The sequence below is a fragment of the Haplochromis burtoni genome, unplaced genomic scaffold (assembly GCF_018398535.1).
Source record: "Haplochromis burtoni strain Fernald_Lab_line unplaced genomic scaffold, NCSU_Asbu1 Contig_174, whole genome shotgun sequence".
Lineage (NCBI taxonomy): Eukaryota > Metazoa > Chordata > Actinopteri > Cichliformes > Cichlidae > Haplochromis > Haplochromis burtoni.
The window spans coordinates 632,316-651,414 of record NW_024582535.1 but is presented as its reverse complement, the minus strand read 5'-3'; the positions used below and the strand labels follow the sequence as shown (position 1 = coordinate 651,414).

The 19,099-nt window shown below is 42.8% G+C and overlaps 2 protein-coding genes across 7 annotated transcripts in view; one reads left to right on the top strand and one right to left on the bottom strand.

Moving 5' to 3' along the window:
* The first annotated feature begins 577 nt into the window (after positions 1–577).
* LOC102296105 (insulinoma-associated protein 2) lies at positions 578–3,754 on the top strand. Its single transcript, XM_005933884.3, has one exon. It carries the CDS (start codon positions 712–714, stop codon positions 2,809–2,811), a length of 2,100 nt encoding a protein of 699 aa, XP_005933946.2. The 5' UTR covers positions 578–711; the 3' UTR covers positions 2,812–3,754.
* A 969-nt stretch (positions 3,755–4,723) lies between these two features.
* The window catches only part of ralgapa1 (Ral GTPase activating protein catalytic subunit alpha 1), a 72,751-nt gene continuing 58,375 nt past the window's right edge, over positions 4,724–19,099 (bottom strand). For 5 of the 6 annotated variants that reach the window (XM_042225531.1, XM_042225534.1, XM_042225532.1 and 2 more), the window contains 2 exons: positions 11,109–11,233; positions 4,724–6,360 (listed from right to left, as the gene is read on the bottom strand). In XM_042225531.1, the coding sequence (XP_042081465.1) occupies positions 6,215–6,360; positions 11,109–11,233 (271 nt within the window). In that variant the 3' untranslated portion in view covers positions 4,724–6,214. Of the gene's footprint in view, positions 6,361–9,043; positions 9,077–11,108; positions 11,234–19,099 lie in introns of all 6 variants that reach the window. The other variant, XM_042225533.1, reaches the window with a different exon arrangement.

Below are 19,099 nucleotides of genomic sequence, written 5' to 3'. Positions count from 1 at the left end.
GTCTGAAGAAAATCTGAGTAAACATCTTGTTTGAAGACAAGTAATACTTCAAATATTTGTGCAAAACCACTCAAAATATCCCAATTACTGATACCTAATTATGAAACAGTTACACAGGAATTACAATAAAAATCAAAGCCTATATTTTAAAACAAAAACATGCATATATATCCACTCCAGAGGATAAAAAACTAATAAGGAGATTGCTTTCTACAGAGCTGCAGCCAATGATTGTTTTAATTGTGGATGGATTTGTTTATTATTTTGTGACTGTTTATGGAAACAAAACAATAAGATTCAATTAGAGCTTTCAGTTTAGAGTAATTTGGTTTACTGCTGTTTTAAAAAAAATTACTACAATTTAAATCAGTAATCAAAACCGTTTTACTGGAAATTTTGTGGCAGGAAACATTTATGATTAAAACTAAGCAGCGCAGATAAATATATTCAACACCTGAAGGTTAAACACACTTTAGCACTTAACCATACTTGGACTCTACTTAAGTTATAGTAGGCTACAGAAATTTTAGCATAAAAAACATTTAAAGTACTTAAAATCATGCCTCATGGGGCAGGTGCCACCTCCACCTGGACACGCCCCTGCCTGGCACTATTTTTTCTTCGCTGTTGTGCTTTTATAATTTTTAGTCTAATGTTGAATTTCAGCATTCAGTCAAAGCTATCGGTGTCCGTGAGGCTGGATGGAAAAAAATGTTAACGCGGATAGGCTGCTCTCTCTCTCTCTCGTTCACTCATCATACCTGCGCGCGCCCCCCTCTCTCTCTCTCTTTCCGCCACTTCAAAGCTCTACTTGAAAGTGGGCTCGAGACAAGAGTTGTTGTCCTTTCCGCTGTGCTTGTGCCACGCGCTGTCATCGCCACAATGCCTCGAGGATTCTTGGTAAAGAGACACCGGCGAGGCTCGGCGTCATACCGGTCACGGAGCAACAACAACAACCCGGAGGGTGACCGGAACGGCGGCGGCGGGGGGTACAGCTGTGAAGCGACCGGAGCAGAGAGCCACGTGCTCAGTGTTTTCCCGTTTCAGCGGCAGGACGGAGAGTTCCCAGTGTCCCGCGAGGACTCCGCTGGTGTCAGGGAGGCGTGGAGCCCGCACGTGGAGTCCGCTCTGGAGGCAGAGGCGGACCGGCGCGCGCAGTTACCTGAGAGCGAGTTGGACGCTTTGAGCCCCGACGGTGACTTCTCTTGCTTCTTCCCGCCGCCGCCTCCGCCACTCACCGACTCCTGCAGCCCCGTTAAACCGGTTGGCACGAGACTTCTTGAGCAGCGCGAGGAAGGAGAAAAACAGCTGCTGTTCACGGGCAGGTGTCTGCCGTCCTCCCCAGTACCCGACCTGCCGGAACTGCCGTTCCTGGTCAGCTCCACGCCGACCTCGGTGTCCGCCTCCATCGAGAGGATCCTCGCGAGCAGCAGCCGCCACCACGCGCCGTCCTACGGTCACGGTGACAAGTATGACCCTCCCCACGTGCACCTGTTCCCGCATCTCACCGTGATGAGCCAGGAAGCGGCGAGAAAACGCTCGTTCCTCGAGCCGAGCAGCAGCAGACACAGTAAACAGTCTGCGTGCAGCAACCCCACGAAAAAACCCAAAGTGAACCGGAAGCTGAACTTCGAGGACGAGGTCACGACCTCCCCGGTTCTGGGTCTGCGCATCAAGAAGGAGAGCCCCGAGCTGCGGAGGCACCGGGAGAAGTCGTCCGGCCCCGGCGGGAATCAGCCGCTGGGGGAGTTCATCTGCCAGCTGTGCAAAGAGGAGTACCCCGACCCCTTCTCCCTTGCGCAGCACAAGTGCTCCCGCATAGTGCGTGTGGAGTACCGGTGCCCCGAGTGCGACAAGGTCTTCAGCTGCCCGGCCAACTTGGCCTCTCACCGCCGCTGGCACAAGCCGCGCCCGGTGAGCAGCCCGGCAGGTGAGACCCCGACCCCCAACAAGAACCTTTCGCTCAAAGAGGCACGAGGGCTCGCTCAGCACGAGAGGCCGCCGGTGGAGTTGGAGGGCAAGGAGAACGAGCTGCTGCGCGTGAATACCAATCAGCACCACGCGGCGCTGGACAGCTCCCGCATGAGGCGCGAGCAGTCGCTGCTACTGCTCCACGCGCGGTCCCGGGACAGCCCGGACGGCGACGGCCTCGCGCCTCCCCACTACGACTCCTCTTCGCGTTACCGGAACCCGGCCGAGAGCTGCCTGGACCTGCAGCCGCAGGTGAGAGCCGCGGACAGCCCGCCGTCCAGTCTCCTCGTGCTGAACCCAGAGGAGCGCGCGGACCTGCCCCAGCAGCAGCTTCCGCCTCTGCCGTTTGTTCAGTCGTTACCGGAGGAGGTGTACGAGTGCCGGTATTGTGGGAAGAAGTTCCGGCGGCAGGCTTACCTGAAGAAACACCTGGCCGCGCACGAGATGACATCGCGAGCGTCTCCCCCCGCTGCATCTTACGGCCAAGCGCGCGAGCCCAGTTCCGGACAGAGCCAGGTGTGCCTTTGTCACCTGTGCGGCGCGCGCTTCCCGTCGGTCGAAATCAGGGACAAGCACCGGCTGTGGCACGCGATGAGGGACGAGCTGATGGCGGAGACTCTGGGAGGAGGACGCAGAGGGGACGTTTTCCACGCGCACAGAGAGGAGAGCGGTGGCGGGGAGTGCGACCACCACCAGCAGCAGGAGCAGCAACAGATCTTCACGTGCAAACACTGCCCCTCCACTTTCTTCAGCTCCCCGGGACTCACGAGACACATCAACAAGTCTCACCCCACCGAGAACCGGCAGGTGATGCTGCTGCAGATGACCGTGCGGCCGTGAGTCGCGCGCAAAACTGTGGTTTGGAAAAGAGGGGAAAAAAGTTTATTTATCAAGAAGTCCTTTCAGAAGCAAGTCTCGCCACTCGGTAGCCATCTTGGTAACACCTCCGGGCACTTATTTTAAAATATTGAATTAATTTTAATGGTCACCTGGACACAAAAACTGCTCGTAGATACTAAAATCTGATAAAATAACATCTCAAAATGTCATTTTTTTTCTCCCATAAAGCTATCAATCTACCACAAACCTCTGATTGTTTCTTCTCTGGGTGCTTAAATAACACATTTATAGTTCTGCTGTAGTATATTTGGACTATATGCTACACCCTGAGTGAGAAAAAGATGCTGAAGATGACCTGTAACTGTCCAAGGTGCTGAAGCCCTGCCTGGAAACTGGCTTCTACACAACCATCCTAGCTCGCTTTTCCTTAAAGGGAAAAGGGGATATTTTAAGTTACCGGACAAAACAAATAATCCAGAATAATGTTAACCGATTAAATTATTTCTTCTTATTACTTACAGTTCAGCTTCTCTTGCAAATAACCTGGCACTAAAGCTCATTAATGCCACCACCAGAGTGAGTAAAACGGGCCCAACAGCCAGTCATTTTGAACTTGGCATTTGTTTTTATGTTCACTAAAGCTTAGGAGTGTAACCATATTGGGTGATCTTCCTCCTTCTCATCCTAAAAAACTAAATTTTCAAACCACAAATGTACAGAGATCAATGAATAAGAGTAAAGAGAAAACAATCATTAATTTCTCAGCTATAAAATATTTTCATACAGAAATGAAAGTTAATGTTATACTGCTATTAAAAAAAGGTCTTTTGTCTTTGATTATTCATGCTGAGATATTTGCTAAATGCCTTTATGATGCTAAAAATGTAACGTGTGGTTCTATGAAGACTGTACGGTCCTATTTTGATATGGCTGAATGTGAAACTAATGACACAATTGTGAATAAATGTGAGTAGAGTCCAATCAACACTGCGCTGTCAGCCTGCTGCTGTTATTGTTTTGAAGCTGATTAACCACACAACTCTGGCAGTTACTGGTACGAATTGTTTTATTGTCAAACTCCATCGTGGCACATCCATACGCTTGCCGTGTGGCCGGCGTTAACACATGTTCACACAGTTGACAGTTTGTGGAGTGTGTGCGCAGTCAAAGCATGCAGTGTGTGTAATCAGTAGTATCCATTAGGTGGGGGATTTACACTGTTTCTCCTCTTCAGATGAAGAGTGATGCCGATATGACTTATTCATGCTCTTTGGGTGGAAACTCGTTGTAGGGGACAAAAAAAGAACAGTATGTACAACCCGTGGATCTTTAAAGCAGCATCTGAACGCTAATCCACTAGGGCGCGTAAACATGGTGCCGTCGTGTGGTTTCGGTGCTGGGACGGAGTTTGGGGTGTGAACTGAGCAGGCTCGGTGACCTCTAGTATACATACACACATATATATACACGCAGCATGTAGAGATCAGGGTGCAGTGGGGCCTCTCAACCATTCAATGGTGCTTTGACCTCAGTGACAAAAGTAACAAGAGTAAATAATTTAAAGGGAAGACTCAAACCTCAGCTGACTTCAAGTAAGTGCACATGAATCTGATCTCCTTTTTAAATATTAAGTTTGAAATAAAAGAAAATTGTTACACAATCCCTTTAATCTATAAAGTATATGGCTGAAACAAACAGTAACAAAACTTTCACCAGTAACAGACACGGGAAGAGCGTTCGTTTAACCTTTTTTCCTCTAAACTCACAGAAAGAGAAACTGAAAATGTTAAATACATAAAAAAAAAAAAAGTGGTAGTGTTGCGACTGCATGCTGATGCCCCCTCCCTCAATGACACCTCTTTTTCTTCCCCTTCTTTGGTGGTGATTCTCTCATTTTTGTATTTTTTTTTCCCCCCCCCAACCCTGAAATCTGCCTACAAAACACTGAAAATGAAGCACTAAACCAACTCTTAGTGGACTTTTGTGGACCCAGATCCCAACACGCTCAAGTGTGTTTTAAATACCAGTCCCCTTTCCCCCCACCCACCAGCCTTTTACAGTAATTCATGAGAATGATGATTCCCTCCATACAGATTTACAAGCTCCATCACGGGAAGAACAACGTAGAATGAATTTAAATTCCTGGACGATGAAGAACAAGCTGGTTATGAAAGCTTGAAATCTTGTAGCGCTAACCTACTTTTTGTTTTGTTTTCTAGCAAGTCTGTGGTTTGGATTTCAACCACAGTTTGGCTTTGGCAGCTATAACCGTATTTACACAAGCACAACAAGCTTCCTTACACTGTACACATTCTTATAGATATTCATATATCTACTATGTATGTATATATATATTTATACTCATATAGATATACAACATATACTCGAAGGAACAAAGAAAGAAAAAGCTGTGGTTCTTTGCCTCAGATCAAGGACTGACTAAAAATACAGTAACATTCCTGTTCGGGTCAAAACTCAGTTTACAGTCAATTAAAAGAAAAAACCCCAACATGTTAATATTAATATCAGTGCTCGTTTTACAGCATCAGAAGAAAACAAAATGATATATGCAAGTGCCTCCTCTTCCATCGGTCGGTCCTGTTAATGATCATCAGAGGAAGTTCAGACTTTTATTCTGGATTCAAACACGGAGAACGGTTTTTTTTTTTGGCTTGAGAAACTAACTTTCTTTATCATTTCAGGTCTGTGCTGCGCACAAAAAAAGAAAGAAAAAGAAAATAGACTTATCGCTTTCTTTACAGCCTCCACTCCCGCCTCTGCTCCCCCCAACACGCACGCACGCGCGCACACACACACACACACACACACCCTATAGTACAAATATACAGATTCCTTAAAGGACACTTTTCTTCTTCTTTGCAGTCCTGCTCACACCGACTGGCATTGTGTGCACTTTCTAACATGGCACAGGCTGTTATGAACTAATACTGCACTGCTAATTTTACTACTCAACATGCTGCAACACTGGTTTGACTTGTCTCTGTGTGTGTGTGTGTGTGTGTGGTTTTTTGTTTTTTTGTTTTTTCACCCCCCCAAGCAAAGCTGTAGATATACAGAGCAGCATCTGTGAGTATTTTTCAAAATAAAACTTACAGTATTGCCCATAGAATACTTTTATATATATTTAGTACAAGAGAACACGTGTGCCCATTAAAGCCCAGGGTCCAACCAGAAATGCAACATGCTGGGATGAATCAGCGCCTACTCAAGAGTTTATATTAATTTGCTTACATACCTAATTTTGTGTGCTTTGTAAACGGACCAATTTAAAATGGCTTATTTTTGAGGATCCTGATACCTCCGATTGGCTGATATGAAAGCTTTTTGTTTCCTAATGTGATATCAAGTGTGAGTTCTGGCTGAGTCCTGCAGTTTGGGGATTTCAGGTCTTATTGGCTGATCCGGAGGAGCGTCGCAGCTTCATGGACATGCGGCTCTTGCTAGTCCGAGGAGACATGGGGGACGCCGTGTCGCTCCCGGCCTCCCCAAGAGCCGGACTTTCTCCCCGAAGAATCTCTAGGCAGGAGCCTGAAGAGGAGGAGAAGGGGGGTTTGAGGGGAAGACAGGCGAGGTGAGGGGGTGGAGGTAAATAAGGAGAAAAAGGATGAAGGGACAACAATAAAATTATATTTCAGCCCACTGTGATCTACGAAGCCACACTGCACAGATTCCTACAGTCACAGAAGCAGGACAGTCAGATAAACGGACACACAGACACACAGCTAGAGACAGGAACCCGATAAAGCTCTATTTCCTTAAGTTAAAGGTTCCCCAAAACCACTAGACATGTGCATGACCTATACTTAATGTGAAACAGAAAAGTAATTATTTAAACCAACCAAAATTAAGTGAATCTGAGCTAGACTAAGCCTCACTGATAGGACATACTAACCCTTTACCAGTGACTACAAAGACATTTTGAAGTTTTTCCTGCTTTGCAGCTGAACCTCTTATAGAACAGGTACCACCTCTATCAGGATAGCTTTGGATGATACAGTTTAAAGCAAGGCTGCCAAACTCATTTCACGTACGGCTCACTTTGATGTTAAGTGGGCTGGACGAGTGAAACTCACCGTTGTGTCAGTGGAAAGACATTTAGATAAACATTCAGTCCCTGAGACATCTTAATACAAGAAACAGAAGTGCAAATTAAATAGTAGGTCTCAGGTTTACTACATAATAAAGAAATGTTCCAACAGAACGACATCTGGGCTAAAACTGCAAAAAATAAATGTTTAAAATTGCAGAGAAACTTCTGGTAACTCCCTGCACAGACTGTCCTGTAATTTAAAGTATTTTAAAGTGCAATTTAAAGTTCACAATTTATTCACCATCTCTAGTGCATACCATTCACAGCTAGCATGAAGAACCTTCTGCTTAAGACCTTTCCCTTTAACCCTGAGCTGGTTAAAGCTGTCTAGTGGTTTCGGGACCATCAGATACATTGCACTATGCTCCTCTAATGAGTGGAAGTTAGGAGAGGATAAAGGAGGAAAGAGAGAAGGACAAAGAAATAAAGAAGGTATTGGAAGAGGAGCAGTTCAGGAGAGAGAAGAAAAAGAAAACTGAATAAAAACAGAAAAAAGAAAAAGCCACACGTGTAACAGAAAGGAGCAGAAAGACACACATGACAGACTTCACAAGCACATTTACAATACGTACACGTTCATAATGAGTACACATATAACAGAGCATATTCACTTAATTTGTCCCATCCCTGTTACATTGAAAGTGCACAATTGAAAACACAGAAAACAGTGTTAGTCCAACATTCAAACAGCTTTTGTGCACATGTGCAAACCTATGCTTGGTTTACCACTTTTAACAGGGTGTCAGAGTGCATATTTTTGAGCAGCACTATGGCACTACATCATATCACAACCGGGAAGAGAGAGAGCGAGAGGAGCATACAAAAAGGTTAGAGGTCAAGTTTCACCAGGTGAGCGTGACATCGGAGGTTAACAGAACGACCAAGTTATGGATCGAGTGGACAGACAGGAGAAAAGGACGTCTCACTTTCACCCAGCCTCGGAGAGCGATTTGCTATGAGGTTCGTGTTGTGTTTGAGGAACATTTATCAGGATGCAGAGTGGGTACGTTAATAAATCAAGATGTTATTTTCATCCCGACAGCCAGTGAGTCAGACATCTCAAGAGGAAGACAAAATGTTTCCCTCTAAGGTTGTCTTCTTGTGCCTGTGATGAGTGAAACTCACCTTTGCGGCAAAACTTTTAAAATTTGTAGATCGCTCTGTGGAAGTCCCATTCTCACCACTTGCAGCTGCCTGTGTTAAATCTTTAACCTGAAGTTCAGATGTAGAAGCTATGGGGAGCGAAATCTACCGAATATAGCATGTGGTGAACATGGTGTGGATAAAAAGCACAAACGGTGTGCTGACTGGGTTCACAAGGGCTCACACCACAGTTCAGGGGGTCTGCAATGACTCCTCCTTTTCAGAAGTCTCAGGAAATCTGTGTTAGTTGCAAAAGATGGATGCAACCCATTTCTTGGGTTGCTTGGATGGTCTGTTAGTTCAACTATAACACAGCAGGCCCTTATATTTTTCACTTTAATGATTAACAATTATATAAAAGGTACCAACAGCATACAGATCCAGTCACCAGTGGGGGTAATTACCATTATTAACTGGGGAAATTACTTGTGGAGATCAGGCTGTGAACAAGCGCATTCCTGCTGGAAAGGCGTGCATTTTAGCACGGGAGTCTGCAGGGACTGACTGCAGCTTTTGGAAGCAGCTTAAAGTTTTAGTTTTAGCCCCAGAAAGTTGCTACTTGGACAGAAAAGGACTTCAAGGAAAAGACAAACAACTAGCACTTAGATAAGGAGACCAACCTGAGTAAGAGACACTTTAAAATTTAAACCAGGCGATGGTTTTGTTTTTAAGAATAAATTAAAACTGGACTTATTTGTGTGTCTGACACTCAAGAATAAAAACAAGTGTCTTGCACTCTTACTGCCTCTGATAATGATCCATAAAACAAAAGTCACACCAAACCACAAGTTGAAAGTGAGGCTTCCTTTTAAAGTGAAGGCAGCTCTTAATACATGCAGACCTGGTTAAACAGTCGAAAACACAGGAGGAAGAAGAAACGGAGAGATGGAGAAATCACAGGAGTGTAAAAGCTAGACTGTAACGTCCTTAGGAAGAGCCAGTCAGAACTGGGCGTGTCAATCATGTGACCAGGCTTACCTTTTTAGCTATAGGCAAGTGAGACAATACGATCTAAAGGAGGGGGGGAGGGGGACAAAAAGAAAATAAAATGGGTGGGAAAAATTGAAATAAAACAAAATAAAATAAGAACAGAGAGAAGAATGATTGATCATTGCGTTTGTTAAGAGAGGTGAACCTGTGAGTAAATACAGGAGGGGGAGGGCAGGAAGTGAATTACTCTGGGTTGACTTCAGAGCACGGGATCATCAAAAGTTTGTCAAAAGCAGCATCTCAATTCACAATTTTTAGATGTGACACACTCATCGTGACTAAAGATCAAGCAGGCTTTATTACTGGGATCTGATCCTGTGCTCTGAAAGGGAATTTGGGGCCCAACCAATGACAAACCAAAACAGAGCCTTTAATAAGTTACATTTAAATGCCATTTAATAAGAATGAGTGAAAATTTGTGGGTGGGGTGGGCAGGGGTGTTGTGCCAGATTTATTTAACCTCAAAGCAGGTTGATTATTGTTGTATTATTATTAATATTTTGACACAGCAGCTGGTAAGATGAGGAGCAGGTGGCTAAGGAAAGGAAACAGGCATCAATTATACAAATATTAAGACAAACGCACACAGTCACACCTGTCACGTGTCCCTACAAACCATCATTTGATTACACCACGCACTTCTGCTCCTTCAGGTCACACATTTATAAGTCTTTAAGAAGAAAATATGCGGCTTACCTACAAAAATTAATTAATTTTTAATTAGATTAAACTGGAGCCAAAGGACAGACCACCATTTTAAGCAGATAAATTGCAAGGACTAATGATCTGTATCGATTTAATAAACTTAAACAGGATACATATGAGAGTCATATTTAAGTCCCATGTGCGTGCCTGGCATCTCTACGGCTGATCAGATGTCAGCTAATTCCTCAGAGGAGCTCTAGAGAGAGAAAAAAGGGCCCGAGTGCAGCTTTGGATACAAAACAGAGCTCAGCAGATACTCAGGCTGTGAGCTATAGTGTGTGTGTGTGTGTGTGTGTGTGTGTGTGTGTGTGTGTGTGTGTGTGTGTGTGTGTGTGTGTGTTCTGAAGTTCATCCTATCAAATCTGGACAATGAGTGCCAGCAAAATACAATCTGTACACAACAAACACAAAATATGTGGGATTTTTTATTGAGTATGTCACGCTGTTATCGTCGGGGCTCAGGCACCAATTTAAGAATCAAAATCTGCCATTTTAAGACATTTTTAATTAGAAGTGAACAATGTAGAAATGTGAAGTGCTCAGCAGTGCAGCGATCCCTATAACAGGGCAGCGTTTGATGTTTTCTTTGGCCACACTTGAAACTAAAAAGTCAAGCCTCCTGTATAGTCCTTTGGAACGGAGTACTTTTCTTTTTAAAAAAAAAATAAAATTAGCCATTTTATAGGATTTTAATATTTTTTGTACATTTTACTTTTTATTTACCTGTTTTTCCTTTGAGAAGAGGACATAAAACAAAAGGACTAGAATAGAATACCAATAGAATACTATTTGGTCCATAATTTAATGCTAACTTTAATCCTCAGCGAATGAGTCAGAGTGCATTTCTTCTACTATGTCCAGCTACTGATGTGCCAAATATATCCCCTCTAAAATAAAAGAACTTTATCTGAGAATAGTTGCAGTTTTTGGTTTAACTGTTTATTTTTCAAATGAGGTGTAATAAAGAAACCAATTAGGCTTTTCCACCAATATTTACCCGGTCGTTTAGAATTAGTTGTTTATCGTGAACTTAAGTGTGTTTCATGAATACTGTGGATATTTTCTGATTTAACGTTCACAGTTACCAGTTAAACGTTAAAAGTACAGGACATATTACATATTACTGTGTGCTGCACTTTTTCTGGTACCCTGAATGTTGGACTTGTTTCCAGATAATTCACTGGAATGCAATATTTGCATACACTTTAAAGGGTCAGGAGACCATGTGGGACATGTGGCTCCTTTTTACCTTAATTTTAACACCATCTCATGTTATGGCTAACACCCAGATTTATAGCCTATTTCATACATTTTTTGACAAGTGTAGCTGCTGCTGCTGTGGTCTCACCTGTGTCAGAGGGCAGGTGAGTGCAAGGAGCAGGACTGTAGACTCGGGCTGCGTAATCCTCAAACGTGGTTGGCTCCTGGTGGTTCTGCACGATATTTTCTAAGTATCGGGCGCGCTCCTCATAGCTGAGTTCAAAGGTCAAGGACAACTCAAACAGGAGCAGAAACACAGACAATAACAAAAGAAGCACAATGGGTTAACTTGCCCTTAAAAAGTTATTAAAACCACCACTAGAGGCCGACCAATACAGGATTTTTAGGAACAATTCCAATACTGATATTTGGTGATTTAAATATCCGATACATCAACCAATATTTTATTTTATTTTTATTTTATGTCAGAAATTAAATAGCTTGTTTACACTCAGCCAGAGTCCGCTTAGATTTGCTGCCTGTTGTTGTGGACAAATATGGATTATCAGCACTTGTACCATGGTTGATGATAACTGATTAAATCTTTAATTATTCCAGAATCATAGTCAACAGAAACAAAATAATTCAAATAACACAAAAACAAGATAAAAAAAAGCATCCAATCACCTTCCAACAGAGAGAAATACACCAGTGTTTCTGGGTCTTATTGTATTTATTTTTAAATTTTCATCGGTATCAGTCGCTATAAGTGCCGATACCAATATACCTAAAAAGGTCCTGTGGTTCGAGCCTACATCTATAACTGCCGCTACACAAAAATGGGACAGGAATAAAACACAAAATAACCATTATGTTTGTTTCTTTTAGTCAAACTTACAAATACACATTTAAGGTGAAATTACTGGTCATGGTGAATATGGAGGTGATAAAGATACAAGATCAAGTTGCACACTGGTGCTGCGGAGCTTGAAATGGGTGGTGTTACAAAGGACACCGGCCAACTGGGGGACTGAAGACCAGGATAACTGTTTCTGTTGTAAATATGAAAATCCTTCAAATTTATGGGGACAATACTGCTCGAGGCCAATCATTACAAAAAAAAAAAAAAAAACAAAACCTTGCTAATTAACTGTTTGCATACTTCATACGATTAAATGTGAAACTAAAATGAAGTTGAGCTACTTTAACAAAGCTTTCTCCAATTTCAGTCCCCCCTCCTTTTCTAAACACATTGCATGGTTATGAAAAACCTTTGATGTTCCAAGAGAGAGATAAAAAAAAAACTACATTCAAGTCTCATGTGCTTCCAAATTTTTTCAAAGCTCAATGTGCTAAATGTGGATTATTTGTCAAGAGTTTAACCCTCAATAGAAATCCACCGCATCTCTTATTCAGGCTGCGTAGGCCTTGTAGGCCGGCAAATAACCCATTGTGAAATAATCTGCAATGTCCTCCAAATTCATGCAGTTTAACATAATTCAGTACTGTGTGCGTCATGCTTCAATTCAGCCCTCCAAAGTGAGCTCTCTCACTTATTATGGCCCTCTGGAATAACAAATATCACCCGGCCGTGCCCTAAAACGAACGCTTCTATAAAAAGGGAGTAAACTTTTTAAAAGATTATAGTTTCTGGTTTAATATAATATAAATGATAAAAGAACTCAAACCCTAATTTGGAGCCCAGTACAAGAAAACTGAAATACCACGTGTTTATTGAATGACCGTGTACCTTCATGTCCATGTGACTCTACAGAGAATAATCCAGCCAGAGACAGAAAGAGAGAAAAAAAACTTGCTATTTATCACTTGCTATTATTCAAACGAGAGGCGCAGCGATTCAGCAGAGAGCAGAGTAAATGGAAACCAGGACTTCAACTGTCCATCTATTAGAGATAACCTCATTGATAGAATGACATTTACCCTCTCTTGCTTAGTCCTTCTCATACATCCCCCCATAATGACAGACACGCACAGCTGTTACGGCCTCCTGACACACACGCGCACACCCATACACAGATATAAACACACACACAGTTCAGTCCCATCATCTCCCAACAGAATGACCATTTGCTCAGTGAGCTCCAATAACAAGGGCTTTTCAACGAGAAAACAGTGTTTGTGTGTGTGTGTGTCCGGGTTTGATAAGTTTGGATGTGAGAAAGCACATTGTGTGTGTGTGCACGTGATGCTGTTCGAGTGTGTGATGGGATTAAGCCAATGAATCTTCAGAATGAAATCTGTGTGTGTGTGAGTGCACGTTGTGAATGGCTCGGCCATCTGTAACAGCACCCATGGGTTTTCTATTGGGTTAGAGAGCTGGTCTATGGGCCTCAGAAGGAGAGAGATTCAGGTCTAATGGTAACTGATTCAGTTACAGACAATGATAATAACAACAATATGGCTGCTTTAAAGTGCGCTGGCACAACAGAGGGGAAAAGAGGGGGGCAGATAAGCGGAAAAAAAAGCAGGGAAAATAGAGAGGAGGAAATCTATATAAACTTGTGACAGGGTGACGGTTTGTCAAAGATTGTTTCTGACATTTACCAGACTTGACTTCACGGGAACTTCAACGTCTAAAAACAGCTGTTATTGTTTAAAAAAAAACAAAAAACAAAACAAAAAACTTGTGGAAACCTCAGAAGGAGGGACGGGGGTCGGAGGTGCAAATGCAGTGAGATGCTGAGGGAGGAAGAGAACTTGTTAAAAGGGAAACAGCGAAGGTGAAGATGAAGGAAGGGTGAGAATCCTGCGGTGAGCCGCAGAGGAAGCGAGGCAGCGACGGCGATGTTTAAGTAACAACACGAGAGCCGGGAGAGGTGCGGCAGGCGCACAAAGACCGTCGAGCCGGCGCCTCGCACGCCGAGTCTCTGTGTGATCTCGCCGTTTGCCCTTTCCTGCTTCCCCCTCACCGCCATCGCACCTCCCCCTTTGGTGAACGAAGGTGTGTTTGTGTGAGTCGGAGGGGGAAGAGAGGTGTGCATGTAATGCAATTAGGAGATAGAGGTGCTATTATATAGTCAGGCAAACAACACCTAATCATCTTCATATCATGTTTTAATAATGTGTGTCTGAGAAAGGGGGAGGGAAAGAAAAAAGGCACATAAAAGGCTCCCATTTCCTCATTTCTGAGGAGGTGAAAAGGTTTAAAGGACACCCGCGGGAAAGAAAGATGTCTGCAGAGACGGGAGAATAAGGACAAATACATACAGAGACGCAGTACCACTGCTGAGATAAGTGACGGGAACATCTCTTTCTTCCCTTGTCCTCCATCTGCCTCCTTTATACCTCCTTCCCTTTTTGTTCCTCTCAGTGTGGGCTGTGTCACCGTGTCACAAACACCAACTCCCCACTGGGATGAGGCGACATGAGGAGGACAGGGACGACGGACCGATGTGCAAAACATACACGAGCAGTAATCTCACCTTCATCAGCGGTGGAAAGCTTTAAAACACTCTGCACGGAGAACGTCGGCTACACCGGGCTGTTCTAGCAACGAAGATGTCCACATGGGGTCTTTACATCTTTATAATTAATGTCTCTACAACATCGACTGCATATTAAACCTTTTTTCTTATTTTTTTATGAACGTCACGTATGGTCTCGACACCTTGTCCTGCCTTGGGAACCTCGAGAAACCCTGTTAACGCTGCTTCGAGACACTTTGCCATCGAAGCAAACTTTAGCACTTTTCTTTACGTGACAACATTTAGAGCAAAATATTTATCTGTATGACTTCTTTAAGCCAAATTAAATACAGGTCATGTGTGTCTCTTTCTGCTTCAGCTTTTACAAACATTTTTCTCTTATTTAATACTGAAAATTAAGTCTTAATAACAGAAACTGTGACTGAGATTTAACGATTTTAGGTTTTCTTGTTATTTATTTTCCCAAATTTTTAATCCTCCTCTGTGAAGCATTTCAGGAGGCCGGTCTGCACGAAGCACAGTACTGAAATAAAGTTATTATTATTGGTATTAAAAAAAAAAAAAAGAAAAAAAGTAGAAACCATTGAGAGGTCATAGAAAATAGAGTTGAAATGCGCTCGCACATCTCTGCCTCCATCCATCCCTCTGTCCCTCTATCCAAATGGCAGTCGCAACTATGAAATCTGCTGTAATTGAATTTCAGATGGCTCCTCTTATTAAGTCATTAGCAGAAAAATATCCCTCTTTCAGCGAGAGAAGGGGAAAGAAAGAGGGAAAATTATAAGAGGAGGAAGAGGGGAGGAAGGCTGGTGAGGGAGAAAAAGAAAGCATAGCAGAGAAAGGCAGACAGGAGAAACATGGAGAGAGGGGGCGGATAAAGAGGCTCTTTTGTGTCGAGTCAGAAACTCATTTTCTTGTGCGTAGCTGAAAGGAGTGGAGAGAGTGAAGTGTTCGTGCTTTCCTCCTGCTCTTTCTCCCCCTCTTCTGTCGCTCTCTCTCTCTCTCTCTCTCCCCATTTCAGACCTTTTCTCTCCCGCAGCGCCGCTCATTGTGGCGGTGTTCGACTCCTGTGATCACTTGAGACGGAGGGAGGCTGGAGGAGGAGAGGAGGCGAGGGGAGGAGAGAGGGAGCTTGTTAGCGCATTAGGAGTTGGGCCCACTGCTGGGATGTGTGTGTATGGCAATGTTTGTATGTAGGGGGTGTGTGCTGTGAGACTATATATAAAGTCTGTAGAGGTAGAAATGTGACTGTATGGTGTCTACAGAGAGCATCAAAACCCGGTTGTCAATTAATAATGTAATTAATAATTATTAATGCCATTATTCTTACACAGCTTGTCTTTTATTCTGTCTTCCTTCTCTCTCCCCAACCGGCCCCGCCCCTCCCTGAGCCTGGTTCTACTGGAGGTTTCTTCCTGTTAAAAGGGAGTTTTTCCTTCCCACTGTTGCCAAAGTGCTTGCTCATAGTGGGTCATATGATTGTTGGGTTTTTCTCTTTATGTAGGGTCTACCTTACAATATAAAGCACCTTGAGGTGACTGCTGTTGTGCCACTGTATGAATAAAATTGAATTGAATTATTTAGTATTGTTTAGTTTAGTGGTTCGATCCCTGGCCACTCGAGTCTGCATGCCAAAGCATCCTTGGGAAAGAATGGCTTTTAGATAAAGTGCTTTGAGTGTAGAGTAGAAAAGCACTGTACAGGAACCAGTCCATTTATCTTGTTTGTGCATTGAAAAAACATGAAACATTTAACCCAAGACATGAATTTTACTACATTTACTTTTTTCCTATAACGACCTTTTTTAACATCATGTGAAATAAAGTTTTGTTCTAAAGGCATACTGGGCAAGAGGTAATTGAAAAAAGTAATAAAAAAGTGAAAAATATGTTTGTCGATATACAATGATGAGGCACAAGCTCAGAATAACAGAAGGACGAGCTGCGTGGATCGTCATGGATCCTCAGCGAGGTAGTCTGGCTAGATGTTAAGTGGTGCAAGTACACCCATGGAAATAAATGAACTGGTTCCTGTGTGAAGTTTGCATGTTCCCCCTGTGCTCATGTAGGCTTTGTCCGAGTAGTTTGGATTTACCCTGCAGTCCAAAGACGTGCGTTAGGCTGATTAGCGGTTCCAAATATGAGTGATGTAACAAAAGGTTTCTGAACTTTGTGTTAAAATACAAAAACATCATAAAGCGACCAAAAAAATTAAATGCAAAGAAACCACAAAGAGCCTGAAGAGAAGCGAAATAACCACACAAAAAAAAAAAAAAAAAAAAAATCACAAAAAATTAAGATCTTTAAAAAGAAAAAAGAAAAAAAGGAAGAAAAAAAAACAATTATAAAATAATTTGTTTTGCGATGTATAAAATCTAAGGACTTTAACTTAGTCTTATTAAGATTTAAGATCAACAAATATGCTGCAGCAACAAATGTGCTATTACATCCCTAAAGGACGTTATGCCATTGGTTCTCTTGTCAGCAGAAATGTGGCTTAACCCCACTTATTGAGCTGATATTGAGCTATATCTGCATCCACAGCAAGAAATGGGGGCCCTGCTGTGGCACACTTGGTTGAGCAGGTAACCCGTATGCCAAAAGATGCAGGGGCTTTGGGTGAACTCTGCTCTTTTCCAACTTCCCAGGCTAAGACTGGCACTGTTGTGTTTTCCAGCTACCTTTACTTTCTCACTAAAAAGAAGAAAGACCAACAAGCCTTTAAATACACTTTATGACCTCCCTGCCTTGCACTTTGCAACTGAGGATGGGAAAAAAAATGCCTCCAATCAGTCTTATTGAATAGGATTAAAGAGGGGGAAAACATCTGAGCAATGTTGGTTTTAAAGTGTTAAAAGGAACAGGCAGTGTTTGCTGAAGGTCATCTCTTCCTGTAAATGAATAAAAATTTGTTGTTTTAATAAGTAACAGAAATTGGAGTATTAAATCGACTAAAAATAAATTAAGAAAGAGCAGCACAGCCGGTGAAAAGCTAGAAACGTTCTTTAACCTTTTGATGCTGAATCTGAATAGCTAATTTCCTCTGGTCAGACAAGTGACTCTAATTTACACTCTAATTTAAAAAGGGTGAACATGAAGTACGGCTGCCCATCCTGTTTTTCCTGCTGTACTAACAACTTTTTATGATTTTCTATTTTGAGAAAATTGCATTAAAAAGCAGCACAACTTGTCCGTTTTCTTGTCTACGAGACACCTCTCATCAGAGGCGCGCGCACACACACACACACACACACCAAGACACCACCACACACAACACCGCACACCCCACACACACACCTTTATTCTCACCAGGCATCTCCCAAACACACACACAACCCCCCCTATCTGTCCTCTGCACCCCGGGCATTGGAACAGACAACAGAGAGAAGGACATCAGAGGGATAATACAATTGGAAAAGCTTTACAGCGTGTAATGATAAACCTGTGCGTGTATGTGTGTGCGTCCACGCCCAAAGGAACAAGCTAATGGGTTTATATCTTTCTGTGATAGCAATGATATGGAGGGGCTTTGTGATTTCATTATGAGCGTGTGTGTGTGTCCACGTACGCCAAAGATGAGGACAGAGATAGGTTAGTCTAATGCACTACTTATTGCTCGACGTGCATGAAAAGACACACACACACACACACTCACATCAGACAATCGCATTTGCCCCTATTCATCTGCTCTTTAACCTGATGCAGAAACAGAGGCAGAGGAGAAAAAACAGACGTGATACATTAATTGGCCCCTTGTCACCCCACTATTTCACCCTTTGACATACGCACACGCACACGCACACACACACACACACACACACACACACACACACACACACACACACACACACACACACACCTCCCTGTCACCACAGGGGAGCCTTAAAGCTGCCAGTGCAATTACAAGCTTTATTTAACCAGCACAGAGACACTAAAGTTCACACAGGCACAGCATGGGTGCTGGTGATTGTCACCAAGGCCGTAATAATAATTCCCTTATTAAGGAGATACATCCGCTTCTTATCTGCAGGCGGTTACACAATAAACTCCCCCCCCTCCTCACACACATATATCTTTACAATCAGCGATATGAATCCTCATAATATGGATATAAAAGCTGACAAAGAAAGTAATTCCTCACCTCCCGCATGCATCACACAGATGTTAAATTCAAAGTAAAGGACTAGTTTTTGTACATCTTTCTGCTTCTAGTGGCCGATATAATCTGTTCATAATAAGCCTTGAAAGGTGAAAAGTAAAAAGCCTGGCACGTTATATATAAAACAGAATGAACATTTTAGCTGAAATGACAAAACACAGCTGACAGGACGTGTCAAAAATAAAAACTGCAGATCCTTAAGTGGCCGCTTGAGGCCCACTACAAAAGCGAGTAAGTCCCCATAGGGTCCTCATTGTTTTTGTGTAACTTAACACTAATTAACAAGTATCTGTATCTGTGAAAGGAACCCGACTAGTCTATGCCTCGGTAAACAAACTTGCTAATATTCACGGAAAGGTATGACTTCTCATTCTGGATGTGAAAAAACAAACAAAAAAAAAACTACACAGAAACAAAAACACATGTCATGAAAACTAACACAACAAATGCAAAAGAACAGCTCAACAGCTATGTCCATCTTTCATTTACAGTCTATGCAATAAGGGTGGATTGACTGCCAAATATTTGTCAACCA

Excerpts from the sequence above, each read along its gene's own strand:
- LOC102296105 (XM_005933884.3), top strand. The coding sequence starts at position 712 with ATGTTAACGCGGATAGGCTGCTCTCTCTCTCTCTCGTTCACTCATCAT.